This window comes from Ruditapes philippinarum, unplaced genomic scaffold (assembly GCF_026571515.1).
Source record: "Ruditapes philippinarum isolate M1 unplaced genomic scaffold, ASM2657151v2 ctg2323_1_1_1_1, whole genome shotgun sequence".
In the NCBI taxonomy this organism is placed as follows: domain Eukaryota; kingdom Metazoa; phylum Mollusca; class Bivalvia; order Venerida; family Veneridae; genus Ruditapes; species Ruditapes philippinarum.
This window is the reverse complement of record NW_026865127.1, coordinates 103666-119126: the sequence shown is the minus strand read 5'-3', so window position 1 is coordinate 119126 and position 15461 is coordinate 103666. Positions and strand designations below refer to the sequence as shown.

The window sequence follows — 15461 nt, the reverse complement described above, 5'->3', positions numbered from 1 at the left end:
CGACTGTAACAAGGCTTTGTCAATTTAAGCTAAACAGTCGCTTGAAGCTAGAATTATTCCTGTCTGTGACAACACCGTATGTTTGAATTTTTTCTTACATTTTACAAATAATGATTTCTAGAAAGAAACTACGAAAACTTATACTTTCATTCAGCACTTTTTTCTTATAGTTAAGTTTGAATTACAACTTCATTCATAATGGCAAAATAACAGTTGTCATTCAAAAGACGCAAGTCATTCATAAAAGGTGCAAGGGAATGACGTCATTTAAAACATGAGACATGCCTTACATGGGGGTGTTAGACAGGTTTTTCTAGCAGTGGTGTAAACAGTAGATTATTCAATCCTCTCTCATATGCAAGAGCATATTTTATCTTATTGCAATTTCTGCATATTTCATATCAAAAAGAAATGATTTACTTTAAGAGATATTTACAATATATCAATGTTCATAAATCTAATTAATTCAAGTTAGATATTAAAAGTCATAATACTATAGTAATGAATGAAGTAAAAGTTTGTTTATGTGGAAATATCTTACCAAGCTTGTATCCAGAAACTTGCCAAGTATAAGAACAACAACTGGAATACCCAGAGATATCAACCACTCTATATAGTATATACTCATTGTAGGCCAACTTTCAAACAAACATTCTGTAAAATAAATATTTTTTTATTATCAATATATATTCAGGAATTTCACTTTATTTGTACATCTCATGAATATTTTGTAACCTTGTATTTCTTAACTCTACCATATCCTAATATCACTGCATCAACAAATAAATAGTGTAACAAGAGCATATTAATTTGTCCTGTCTGCCTGTATGCAGAAAGCTAATAAATTTTCATTCTATAAACTGCCTACATACCTCTGGAAGCTTTACTTTGCTATATTGAAATATGACCCTGACACCTAGACTTTTAAGGTATTTGTTTCAAAATTTAGGATATTTTAACAGAATAATTTTCATATAACATAATTGGTCTTTGCATGGCCAGGGGAATTTCTGTTTTGCTTTCAGTATGTTGCAATATTTTACCTTTGTATATTAGTTGCAGGCTTATATTTGAAATTTGAAAAATGAACTTTAAAACTTTTGAAGGTACCATTTATTTCCAAAAATGATTTATACTAAACCTGGTTGAAGAATATTTGAGTTGAATAATCCAAAGTTGACTATACTAAACACTGATGGTAGATTCTTTGGCCAATCAATCTTGATGTGTAATGTTAGAAGCAAATTTTGAAGGAAGTGGCACAATAACTTCACCTAGCAAAAAACAAAATATAGAAAATAATAATTTATCTTAAACATGTCACAGTTAAAGTACATATATATATATATATAAAAACAGTTAAAAAGTCATTACAGTCAAACTGTATAGAAAGTACTTGTGGTACTTGTGCACTGATGTAAAATACAGCTTAAGCTCCATATCAGTTTCATGTATAAAATCAATGAGAACTTCATATTTACATCATAAAAATATGCATTCCTTAAACAAAGTTTCATAAGCATGCCAAACATACCTTTGTACAAACAGGATCTGTGAATCCCCGACACATTACTGTTCCAACAAGCAGTAAAAGGTATACTCCAAAACTTAAAGCTGACCAAGGGAAATTAGAACACTCAACACACAAACTGCCAACACGATTGTAACCTGTTTGTCATATGATTCACTTAAATATTTGACTTAAAGCTACATGCCTCCAGATAAGCCAAACAATTTCAAGCAAAATCAGTGTCTTACTTTGCAGAATTAATCAGAAATTTTTCTTTGCATGACTAACACAGAAAGGGCTATTTGACTTATTTTTTGTAACTTTGTAAGTGCCGTTTACAACATTTGTGTAAATTACTTTTTTTGTTCACTTCATAATATTTTACTTTAAAATACATTTTCAAAATTTTCATTAAAATTGGCATAAATCTGGTTGCATGCTGCTTTATATCAAATTCTCAGTAATTATTGAAAAGGAAGGTTTCTACGGATTATAATATATGAAATACAAATCTATAAAACTATTACCTTCTGCTTATTTTTAGAGTCCTCAAAAATCATGTTATACTTAACAAATGATTACCTTTCAATTATTGAATTACTGTGTAATATCAGTGTAAATCAGGTTTAAAACAAACATGAACATTTTCTGAAACAATATGAGCCACGCCATGACAAAACCAACATAATGGGTTTGCGACCAGCATGGATCCAGACCAGCCTGTGCATCAGCGTAGTCTTATCAGGATCCATGCTGTACGCTATCAGTTTCTCCACTTGTTATAGGGTTTGTAAGCGAACAGCATGGATCCTGATCAGACTGCGTGGATGCACAGGCTGGTCTGGATCAATGCTGGTCGAAAACCCATTATGTTGGTTTTGTCATGGTGCGGCTCATATCACCAATGATAGTTTACCTGTCACACATTTTTCACATGTACCACCAGTGGTTCCCTCCCTACACTGGTTGTCTGCAAGACAATTCTGGGGATATATGCATGCAGTACAGTGGAAATGCTCTGAAATTAAACCCAGAAAAACAGCTATTAAAAAGTAAAATATAATTATAAATAATGGGACTAACCTTTTACAGACAATTGTTTGGTAGTACATTATGAGGGTTAAACTCTCTATGGATAATATTTTCCTAAAATCAACAGAAAGTTTTACAATTTCCAGTTGTTTTTATGCTCCCTGAAGGGTGAGCATATTGTTGCACTTTTTCCGTCTGTTCGTCTGCTATTCTTGTCCGGGACATAACTTTGAAACAACAAGAGGTATCAACATGAAACTTTGTAGGAAGATTGATCTCATTGAGTAGATGTGCAGTGCACAGGAACAGTAACTCTGTCTTGCCTTATTTTGGAATTATTATCCTTTGTTTATTTTTACACTTCAAACTGTGTCTGGGTCATAACTCTAAAACAGTAGGAGATATCAACATGAAACTTTGTATACTTTTCTGTGTCCAAAACCTACTTGGGGAGCATCACCCGGTTCAACTGGCTCTTGTTTTATTAAATATTAAAGCAGCTGATCTCCAGAAGATAGCTGAAAAACTGCCGTCTTGCTATTATTTCAAAACCCCCCTCAAAACATTATATAGTTGAAAGAAATCGAATAACACTTCAAAATGTTCATATTTTAACATTATTGCTACGAAAACAAACAGTTCGCATTTCCACCAACGGGAAATACCTTCTTTTATTATACCACGGAATTCTTTTAACCGGGTTTTTTCTAGTATCACATGATCGTACAGGACAATATCGCAACATGTGCTCCGGAACGCACGGAATCCGGGATTTTAACAAACATATAGGGATACAAATAACTGCTTTTGTTTTATATATTTGTAGTAATTCATGGCACTAAAAATTATAATTGATTAATTATTTCATATATATGATGACCAATTTACCGATTTAACCTTTAGTTTGAAATGTGATAGGGGCCTTCTATGACAAAAATTGATAAACGATCCCGGGCATACTGGATAACGGGATTTTTCCGGATCACTGTTGTGACACGTGACGCATTAAATGAATTATCTTCTCCTATTTATATTGTCATAATTGGCCACTGCATCAGTAACGAAGTAGATTATGGAAAAGAAAACCTGATATAATTACGCTTTTGTCAACATTCTTTCTTGAATTAAGTTGTGAGTAATGATGGATCTATACAATAAACCTAACTATAGATCAGTATTTACCATTTACTTGAAATTTTATTTCATTTTTTTCATTTTACCATCTGGAGGTCAGTGGCTTTAAGAATAATTTAAAAACTAACCTTTTACTTATATATCTGTGTATCTACTTTATTGCAGTGACAAGCTTATTAGCTAATAAAACATTGTGCTTATAAGAAGAAAATAGTTGCATTCCTGCCACTTCTGTACTAAATATTTTTGTACTACTTAATACTTTAAAACTAAATTCTCAAACCAAATTAAAATTCAATTTACTTGCCAAAACTTTTCATTTTAATTTCAGATTTAAAAAAAAAAAAATTATACATAAAAAAGATTATAAATATATTCAGAATTTAATTGGAAATTGATATTTAATGTGCTTCTTTGCTAGAATGAGTTTAGGTCATTTTGCAGTTTGCATTATATTAAACAAGCATTGTAGGCAGGACAGCAGGCTAGATTATTCTCGGTGCCTGACAGTAAAACAAGAGCCTTCACAATGTAGAATTTTAGAAATTTTAAAAGTTCAAAAAGGGTCATAAGTCAGTTAAAATCCATGTAAGAATTATGGGCTTTGAATAATGATCTTCTATTACACACTCACTGAAATGTTTGAAGTTTCAACCATTCCTGTCAGTAGTCTTTGAGATACCAACTTACATGCAAAAACAAAGTGTGGCAACGACGCCTGGATGAGTACAGTAACTCTCCCTATTCTTCAAATAGTCAAGCTAAAAATAATTATTTTGAAAAAAATATAGATAGCGAATGATTGAAAATTTTGCAAAAAAGATTTTAGTATAACCTTTAAACTGTATCAAAATCTCAAAAAGATATATATCTACTTTTTATCTAGTCTCACATCAAAAAAAACTCAGTGCAGTCCCTTTAATAATGATCATTATCCATTTATATACAACATAAAAGTACATTATATTTCATTTATACTTGGTAACAAAAATGAGTCATAAAAGTAACAAAACATAAAGGATACTGGTACAATAATTGAAATAAAGTTATTTATAGTACACAAAGCACAGTTGTTCAAGTAGCCATATACCTGATTCATTCCCACTGTTGTCATGGTTAGCACCAGTAAAATTTCCACAGTGAGTACCAGCTTTTTGTAGTTGCTGATCTTTATGTCCTTGTACATTAACCAACAAGCACACTGTCAACATGATCTTACAATGCATTACTGCTATATCTGAAATTATTATTTATTTATTTATCACATACAAGAAATGTTCCATTTAATTACTCTACAACATGTAATGATCAAGATGGTTTAAACATATTTATTAAAGCTCGATTGGGAAACAAGTTCTTGCAACTTATATTAATCACTTTTGAGTCCGCTTCCTGGAACCAACCAACACTGGTGTCATACGAAAAAACCTGGTTGTGACCCGAGTAGGGCTCAAACCTATGATCTCAGGGTTGAGAGGCAGACACCTTAACCACTAGGCCACCGCTCCCCTTAGTCCAACTAATTGTACTGCGCGACGAGATATTGTGCTATTTTTGTGTCTGGGCAATATCTCGCCTCTACGTTAAAGCGAGATTCTGCCCCAGAACGAAAATATCTCAGAATCAAGCTTTGGCACGTCAATATATTTTGACTACCGCTCCCCTCAATAATCACGATGACCTACATGCACTACTGTAATTTTGGAAAAAAGACTAGTTCATGGAGTTTAACCCTGATAACAAACTAAGAAAAAGAAACCCTGTAAATTTACCTTATAACCTCCATAATATCCGACTTAAATCAACCGGTGAACCCAAGAAACAAAATATTTAAGAGTCACTATAAGTCAAGATCTTGGATCAAACATATAAACAACATGATCATATAAAATACATCAAAAGCAAATAACTCCCCTACATTCATTACAAGAAATGTTAAAACCTCAAATAAAAAGATACTGGTCAGGGACCATCAACCGGACACTTTTTGAACATTTTCCCATACAAATTTAATAATTTTAAAGCTAGAGATCTGAAAATTTGACACACTACAGCTAGGTTCTTCTCCTAACTAACAAATTAGTTTGTTTTTTTCTGATTATGTTGACACTTACATCTGAGGCCCATCAATGTGGGTATCAAAATTACCTAAATGGTCCTTTTTACAGTACCATGTATTTGGACAGATATGTACATGACATTGATTCAATTCAATAAAAGCTTGGGTGTTTGATTTTTTATTTTTAACATGATATACAACATTTCAGCAGCAAATGCTGAAGTTTTGGATAATTCTATTGTTTACTCAGCAAATGGATTATAGCTAGTATAAGAGGTCATGTATTGCAATCTTGATGTCTTAATTTTCAACATCAATGTTCTTGAAATAGACATTAAAATATTACCATTTAATTTAGCTAATGTTGAAATAAACTTTATCAAATTATAGAAGAAACATGCTTTTATTGTTGATATAAAGTGACTGATTGATCGACAACCATTGAACAAAACAAAAATATATATCAGACATTTTCTGGGCCGTCCGGATTTGGTGGTTGTCCGGATTTGGTGGTCCCCAACTAGCTCCAGTAAAGGAAAATTGCATATAAGACCTATGTAAGACCTCATTTTAATTACTATTCTATAGTTTGGCATCCTTGGCAGAAATACTTTATTAATAGGATTGAGCAAATCATAAGATCAGCTGCTACTGTAGATATGATTTTTTATGATTATGACTAGGCCTAGGCTACTGGATATATCTGACCTTAACTGGCAAACCCTTTAGCAGCATTGACCTTTTCGAAAACCTAGCTTAACACTGTTTTCCGGTACGTTACCGTTTTAGCTCTGGGGTACATAACACAGTTACGTGATATTTCGATTTTTCTATCAGTATTTAACCGTAAAAAATTGATGTTTTTGAAAATTATCAATATTCCTTTAATATCTATTCCAAATTATTCAAAAAAATAAATTGTTTATAATGAAAATCAATAAAATTCAAACAGAGGTAGTGGAATCTTCCATAATAAATAAGGTTATTTTCTGCGTTAACTTGTGTATTTACTTTATTTTTTGTATGGAATTATTCATACAATGATATCTAATTATTTTCTTATAAAGAAATAATTACTTTATTTCAATTTGATTTTAAAAAAGACCGAAAACTTCGAGTTCACTATTACACTCGGTCTCAACCCGGTACGGAATTAGACCCAGCCCGTTGTAGTCTAGAAAGTAGTTCTTTTAAATTTTGAAATGGCCTATTTCAAGTCATCTTAATTGATACTGGTTATATTTTAAGTATATCTTTAGTAATTGTGTACATAAAGTTTCATTTCTGAGTACTTTAAAGGTTGTTTTTGATGTATTTTTGCAGGATTTCATTTCTGGGTGGAAGGTTTCAGGAGGCACTATGCACAAGAATACACACCAGTTACTATTTGGAATAATCTATAGTGATTACAGAAATTAAAAGCTGCAGAAAAACTCCAAGGGCTAATGTATTATTTTTTTGTGCTAAATTTACTTGGACTGCATTGGTGTTTAAAGAAATGGTCATGAAGTTTCGGTACCGGATTTGCTTTGTCCAGAATTTAGCCTTAAATGTGATGGATTTACTATAGGATATATGGGTCGAAAATTCAGTGGGCCGTCTCCTAAATATAAGAAATGAAAAAATGGGAACTGGTTGATGGATATGGATGAAACTTTGCATCAGTGTTGTGTTTATGAATAGAAGTCAGGAAAATAAAGGATAACTGACAGGTTTGAAAATTTTAAATTTTATTTCAAATTTTAAATTTTGACATTTTAAATTGGGTCATATGTTGTTATTGTTATCTCCCCTTCAAATGTAGATGTCTGCTACTGTGTCAGTAAGCAGGGAGAAGGGTACAGAGCTTTTGCATGAAAGATTTACCACATTTTATTGAATTAAAACTGTAAAAATGAATTTAAAATTAAAAAATGAAATTTAAATTTTTTAAAAAGCAGTTTATAAATTGATAAATGTTATTTTTGCACCCTGTGTTTAGCAATATACAATAAATCTAGCTTATTTTTATAAGATTCATATAGAAAATGATAATATTTAGAGAAATGCATCTTAAATTATGGATAAACTATGCATTGCAAGGAATTGGGGAGTGTGTGGTTTCAGATTGGTTACATTGGTAAAAAAGTGATTGGCAAGCTCATTCCAGAGATCTTAGGGGCCCAAGAAGCACCGGCCATGGGATTCGAACAAGCACCATAGTAGCATATTGCTCATATGGACCACACATTATATGTTTTGATGTTTCAGCAAAGGATTGATGCTGTAGTAATCAGTATGTAAATATTCACTATTGTCTTGTATTTCAATGAAGCAGAACTGACAATTGAACAGGACAAATGTGATTTATATTTTGGAAATATAGGCATTTTCAGTGTACATGTAGTGAAACTTGGTGTTTTGCTGTGTTGCAGAATGTATTTGCTATTTATATATACACATTTTCTAGTCATTTAAACAGTGTACTTTATGGATAATTGGCTCATTTAGAATAACACAGTTGATATGATTGTTGTTGTTGTTCAGTCAATGCGAAAGTCAAAAATTTTTTCCGGCCACAAGGACTGGGATCCTTAGATTTATTTCCGGTCCTGATGATTTTTTTCCGTCTCGGACTCTGAAAGGTATTTTTTTGTAGGGGTGGGGGAGGGATATTGCAATAATTATAAACAAAAATATTTAGAAAATATGAATTATCAGACTCAACTATCAGGTACTATGAAAAAAATATACAAAAACATAATAAATAAAAATTTAGTTTAATTCACAAGAAAACGATATATTTTTCAAAGGTTGGAGAAAAAATATGTTTTGGTAAGGAAATTATCCAAGACAAGATGGTGGCTTACATTACTTAGCAAAAACTGGTTGTATCTTGCAGTGATTTTGGTTATCTGGGTCTGTGAATACAAGCAAAAATGAAAAAAAAGATCGATCTTGGAAGTTTTGCATATTTCAGAAGGCCAAAAATTGTTTCAAACTGGCTGAAATTTTATTCGGACATGAGGACTGACTGTATCGAAATTTATCTCGGCCCTCCTGATTTTTAGTTGGCGAGGTCCGAGGACCGACAGACTTTCGCACAGACTGTGTTGTTGTAGCTGCTACAGCAGTTAAATTAGGTTAGGTTTACAATGTCTAAACTGCTATTTTCATGCAGGCATGCATTTTTCAGCACACAATATTTATATATGCTCTCCAGTGTGAATTAGCAAATCTAGCCATTGATTAATTAAGACATTATTTTCTTTCTTTTTCAGATATCAGAATTACAGCATAAATGCCTCTTATAATTTTCTTAGGCATGTACTAGTGTTGCATATTTTTTCAGACTGTGCAGTTACCAAAGCCTGGGTTTGAGTACAGGACCTTACCTTATCCTGGTAAAGATCTATGGAAGGACTCCTTCAGCTCAGTTTGGCAGCAGCTTTGTCAGGACACATTGAGAAGGTAATAACTTATGTCTAGTTTGAAATTTCAGCTATTGACGGTAGCGACTCCCAATGCTCGGGCAATATTTGGTAGTTATTTTGATGTATATCAGGAGAAAATTTCTCTAATTCTGACTATATTAAGACTTTTCAATGATTTAAAGTGGGAGACGGTATGTGTCATCTTTTTTAAGCCTTATTTGTGTGAGAGTTGGCTAATCTTACTTTGTCAGAAGACATAGCCCATGGTGATATGGTAACCTCTTTGCTAACCTTAAGATTACCTCTGTTTGTCTTTATTGATATCTTAAGCAAACAATGTAGGGTGTGTATGTTGGTTCTTTACTTTATTTACCATGGTATATAGGTAAAAATCATAATCAGTAAGTTTTATTACAATATTGAAGGAAAAAGTTATGAAAAAAGCACATTTAATTGTGATTACTTGTATTTTAACCCAAAATTTCATGCTCTCATTTAAAGAAATGGAGTTTCTATTACAATTTTTAAGCAATAAGGTCTTATTCTTTCATAAAAATAACTGTATGACATTAGCCGGTAACATTTAACTTTATTCGAAGAAAATCCATTGACAGAATCAAAAGATATGACAGAATTTGTAATATAAATTTTTGCGTAAAATTCTATTGGCCGAGCCTGACTTTTCGCATGAAGGTTCATATTTAAGAAATTGTACTCCATTAATGTAATTGGTTAGAGACATGTCAAACCTATATGATTGTACTTGTATAACACTAAATTACTAGGAAATGAGTATAAAGTTTGGCTTAACTTAAATTTTGGATTCATTTAGGTCTCAACCCGGTACGGAATTAGACCCAGCCCGTTGTAGTCTAGAAAGTAGTTCTTTTAAATTTTGAAATGGCCTATTTCAAGTCATCTTAATTGATACTGGTTATATTTTAAGTATATCTTTAGTAATTGTGTACATAAAGTTTCATTTCTGAGTACTTTAAAGGTTGTTTTTGATGTATTTTTGCAGGATTTCATTTCTGGGTGGAAGGTTTCAGGAGGCACTATGCACAAGAATACACACCAGTTACTATTTGGAATAATCTATAGTGATTACAGAAATTAAAAGCTGCAGAAAAACTCCAAGGGCTAATGTATTATTTTTTTGTGCTAAATTTACTTGGACTGCATTGTTGTTTAAAGAAATGGTCATGAAGTTTCGGTACCGGATTTGCTTTGTCCAGAATTTAGCCTTAAATGTGATGGATTTACTATAGGATATATGGGTCGAAAATTCAGTGGGCCGTCTCCACTCCATTGGGTGAATTCCCCAGAGCTATGTACAGAAAGTACCGGAAAACGGCGTTTAGCTAGGTTTTCGAATTCGTGAATCGAAACATCAGTGCAGTACCCTACTGGTACTTGTATAAAATTTTGTAGCCTAATTAATTTGGCGTGAACGGTTTGACCCATTTTACAGACTTTTTTTCTTACTGTCAAACCATTACGCCTAATAATTTAAACTGTCATTTTTACGCACGGAAAATCTACCGGCAACACTATCGATAGTTTGGACTGATTTTTACTGCTTAAACCTGAAAGTAACTTCAATGTCCTCTAAAAATCAATAGAATATAAATTCTAGTACTAACTTCTCCTAGAAAAAATATTAGATTGTACCTGTCTTAACGCATACATGCGATTTATTTCAAATTTGTACTGTATTCACGAATTCGAAAACCTAGCTAAACGCCGTTTTCCGGTACTTTCTGTACATAGCTCTGGGGAATTCACCCAATGGAGTGTAATAGCGAACTCGATGTTTTCGGCCTTTTTTAAAATCAAATTGAAATAAAGTAATTATTTCTTTATAAGAAAATAATTAGATATCATTGTATGAATAATTCCATACAAAAAATAAAGTAAATACACAAGTTAACGCACAAAATAACCTTATTTATTATGGAAGATTCCACTACGTCTGTTTGAATTTTATTGATTTTCATTATAAACAATTTATTTTTTTGAATAATTTGGAATAGATATTAAAGGAATATTGATAATTTTCAAAAACATCAATTTTTTCACCTTAAACGGTTAAATAATGATAGAAAAATCGAAATATCACGTAACTGTGTTATGTACTTCATTTGATGTAATTCCCCAGAGCTAAAACGGTAACGTACCGGAAAACGGTGTTTAGCTAGGTTTTCGAAAAGGTCAATACACTCTATCTCCGGCGACATGTTATGACGTCATCGTAAAAAATCGATTCCGTGAAGGTCTCAACCCGGTACGGAATTAGACCCAGCCCATTGTAGTCTAGAAAGTAGTTCTTTAAAATTATGAAATGGCCCAATTTAAGTCATCTCTAGTTAGATTGTTCATAATTAAAGTGTATTTATTGCATGTGTGTAGTTTTTGTGTGTTATATGATGACTTTAAAAGTTGTTTTTTGTGTATTCTCCAGGAACTCATTTGTTGGTGGAGGATTAAAGATGTACTACCCACCAGCTGTCAGGAGTTTTTAAAGTGGTGAATTTAAACAGTGTTACAACAGAATGAAGATTTCTGAAAAAAGTAGATGGCTAACCTATTATATTTTGGGCATCATTTGACTTAGATAGTGTTAATGTTTAAAGTTGAAGACAGTATATAATTCATCAAGAACATTGGAATCCAGAATTAAACCTCAAATTTGACTGATTTACTATAGAACTAATAGTACGAAAATTCACCGGGCCGAGTCCTGAAAGCTGGTAGTAGCAACCAGTGTGTCTAGCAGGTAAGTGTGGGTTACGCATGAAGATTAAACTTCAAAAAAATATCGGGGAAATAAATCTATTCATTATTTTTAAATAAATTTGTGCATTATTAAATACTATTGAAAAGTATCAATGTGTTAAACCTAAAATACAATGGTAGCAAATAGGCTCCGTACAAGTACTGTTGTTTAATATTTTTTAAATGTTTTAATACATGTACTCAACATTTATCAATAGATGGTTTGCCTTCTTGTTTACTGCTAATGACTGCCGATAAAATACTGACTTCATTTATACATGCATATTTAAATGACAATTAAGAATGTAAAAGAAATAAAGGAATTCTTTTTCACCTATTGCTGATATATATTATAATACCATATTAAACCTACTGATAAAGTTAAATGTCTTCTTGACATACTTTATTAATTTACTAAAAAAGGAACTTTATTGTGATCCAGCCATATGCTGTGTAACTATAAGGGAAGGGTCACATATTTAAATTGAAATAAATTTTAAGTAGAGGATATTAAAAAAAATTATTGAGAAGATAAGAATTTTCAAATGAACAGATTAAGAGACTTATACATGTATGTCTTGTTGTTTTATACTGTTTTGGTGACACTTGTGTTTGTGTCCCTTGTTGTTTTCTCATCTATGGTAAATATCTTCCCTTTGCCCCTACTTTTATTTCTTTATTCCGCTCCCTCCCCCTTCCCCGAATTTCCCATCCCCTATCACTGTGCCAGTTTACTTAATGGTCCTATTAATCATTCATTTATTTATTTTCCTTGATTTTGATTTCCTTGTATGTTACCATTATTTCTTTATATTTATCATTTTGTATCATTTTAGTGATAAGCCAGACCGTGCTCTCTCTTGCGCTGTCCTGTTTTTGTTTCAGTGTTGCATCTAGACTGCGCGATTGCGCGATTTGCGCATTTTTTATGCAGATCACGCATTTTATTGAAGTCAGTGCGCGCCAAGTCGCGCATCTGACAATCTTTTTAACTTAATTCAGTTTATCTTCATTGTATCCTAAACACTTCAGCCATGTTTGTTTTCACTCGTGGTTATGACTAAAATACGTACTAAATCGCATTTAGCAGCCGACTAAGTTACTCGTGTGTGTTTTTTAGTATTTGTCAATATTTTATTTTTTCTACTTCCGTTTTTGAGCGGACGATAGCTGTCAAAAATGCCTGAATGTAAAATAAATGTACTCTATTCGGTATGTCATATTGTAAGGTCAATGTATGTCCCCCACATCTTTTTCAAATTCCCCCACATTTTTCAATTGAGTGGGGGACAATCCCCCATGATTTTGAAATTCTAGATGCAACACTGTGTTTAGGATCCTCCTGGGTTCCTTGCAAATGGTTCTTGTTCCTGGGTCGTGCGGGGGTTGCGTTCATTGAACGCGGCCTTTTCTTGTTCATCTTGTTTATCATATTTTATACTTGTATACCGAACCGAACCATAACAAACAGATAATGATTATCAATACAAGGTTCGACAAGCAAGCAAAGAAATGTAAAGAAAACAGAAAAAACTTATCCACATATCTGCCCTCCAAAAAAAAAACACCAAAAAAAACGCCTGAAACTGCAAAACCGAAACATAAATACACATTGGTGCCAAAGACGGCTCTGGTAGGTACATGTGCTTCCTTGCGCCGGTTTTCAACAGAATTCATCACTTAAACATAATAATGTAGAAATTTTAATCAACACCCACAGATGTGTACAAAATACGGCGGTAATCATGGAACTTTCAATGCAACACATTCGAGGTGCCGTTCAATGAAAAGCGGGAACTAGATAACATGGAATTTTAAATGGATATAGGTTTTGGTGTCATTTTGCGACAGTCGTTTTAACAGACGACTACAGTAATCTAATCAGACTATTTCTCCCATCTGTCTCATCTTACATTGTTATGCTATTCTACGTCTTAAATAAGGGTCACTAAATTTCGGCTTGCTGCGTTTTTATCATAAACCCCGTCATATATGTTCGACAATTGCATTTTACTGAGGACTGTCTGAAATTCCATCTTATAGTTTGAAATTTTAAGATTTTTTTCTCAGAATTTAAAGTTATTTTTGGTTGTTTTTAACTTCTTCCCCTACACAACTTTCCTCATTTTTTTTTTAAAGATAATAAACTAGAAATTGATAGGGAGTTTAATATAAATTGAAATTCTTCTTAATTTGCTTCATCATGTATAGTATACTTATAATTCATTAAGATGTACCTACAATTATACTGGTGCCTCATATTTCCGTGGTACTTAACTGTTTAACACAGACAACAAAAGTTAAGAGGATAAAAATCTGGAAAACACATTGAATATTGTAAGATAAACATGTCAGTTGCATCATAGTTTATTCCATTTAATGTTTGCATGTAAGCAATTATGTATACAACATAGTAATTAACACCCATCTGCGGCCTTGTGAGTAAATTTGGGTTCTCATATTTCCAAGGCAATTACATTTTAACAGTTTCAAAAGCAAAACCAATAGTAAACTTTATTTATTAGTACACCTATACCTAGGCTCATCTGAAAGGGGCGATTTTCTCTTTGGCATTTATCAAATTCCTCAATGGTTAATTAACAAAGAAGATTTTCTTAAAAGGTATGAAATATAAAAGAAAAATGGTGAAATATTAAATAACTTTGCTCTTAATCTGAATAAAATAAAAAAAAAATATTTCTATATGAAACATTTCGATAAAAGTACAATAAAATAGTAAAAGTAAAACTACTGGCAGGTTCATTAAGTCTGGGAGGCATTTTAGACTGTTGAAGCCTGATACCTTGGAAATATGGGTACCACGGAAATACGAGGCACCAGTATACATTGTATTTTCATATGTGCGAAATCATGGCAGGGTAATAAAATAAAAAGGCAGTTCAGAAATTTCACCTAATGATCACAGATGTTAAAAAATCTGACATTACAATTTCTAATTTTACAATTTAAATGGACTTTTTAAATGCAGTATGATCTGACGTTGGACATCTAAGTAAGCTAGGTTATCAGAATATCCTTTTCACATTTTATTTCCTGAAATATTCTTGTGTGAAAAAAAAAGTTATTCCTGCATAATTCATAATAAATAACTTAAACAAATTATGTTAGAAAGCTTGACTGGAAGAAACAATACATACCAGAATTCTTTCTTTCCCTGGGAAGAAGAAATTGATAGATTCTACTTCAGTGATGACAGGTTTTTCAAAAAATGACCACCAAAATTCAACCTAACAATATCTAAACAGTATTAAATAGTGCGACATCCATAAGATATACACAGTGTTATGTAGATATTAAATCATAACAATTATTTGTGTTTACTGTTAGCATGCACACAAATCTTAAATGCACGCGCCCTGCTCAACGTTTACGTCAAATACAATCGCAACATCTCGGCCCACTATTTAATAGATAATCGGCGAGATATGCCGATTGCGTTATTAGGCATAATTGCAAGTTTTCGGCCTTTTCCGTCAGTCTTCGGATAAGAATTTTATAATATTAATAATGACTTAAA

At 32.3% G+C, this 15461-nt stretch overlaps 1 protein-coding gene and 1 long non-coding RNA gene across 3 annotated transcripts in view; one reads left to right on the top strand and one right to left on the bottom strand.

Annotated features, from left to right (window-relative positions):
• Window positions 1-15461, bottom strand: part of LOC132727936 (uncharacterized) — a 44568-nt gene that overhangs the window by 12253 nt on the left and 16854 nt on the right. The window contains exons 1-6 of one of the 2 annotated variants that reach the window (XM_060713535.1): window positions 15082-15346; window positions 4767-4913; window positions 2427-2528; window positions 1535-1668; window positions 1142-1274; window positions 542-654 (exon numbers count right to left, since the gene is read on the bottom strand). In XM_060713535.1, coding sequence (XP_060569518.1) covers window positions 542-654; window positions 1142-1274; window positions 1535-1668; window positions 2427-2528; window positions 4767-4902 — 618 coding nt within the window. In that variant the 5' untranslated portion in view covers window positions 4903-4913; window positions 15082-15346. Of the gene's footprint in view, window positions 1-541; window positions 655-1141; window positions 1275-1534; window positions 1669-2426; window positions 2529-4766; window positions 4914-15081; window positions 15347-15461 lie in introns of those variants that run through there. The other variant, XM_060713534.1, reaches the window with a different exon arrangement.
• LOC132727942 (uncharacterized) lies at window positions 7037-10460 on the top strand. Its single transcript, XR_009625415.1, has 3 exons — window positions 7037-7447; window positions 9067-9185; window positions 10170-10460. It is a non-coding gene; the product is annotated as an uncharacterized LOC132727942 (long non-coding RNA).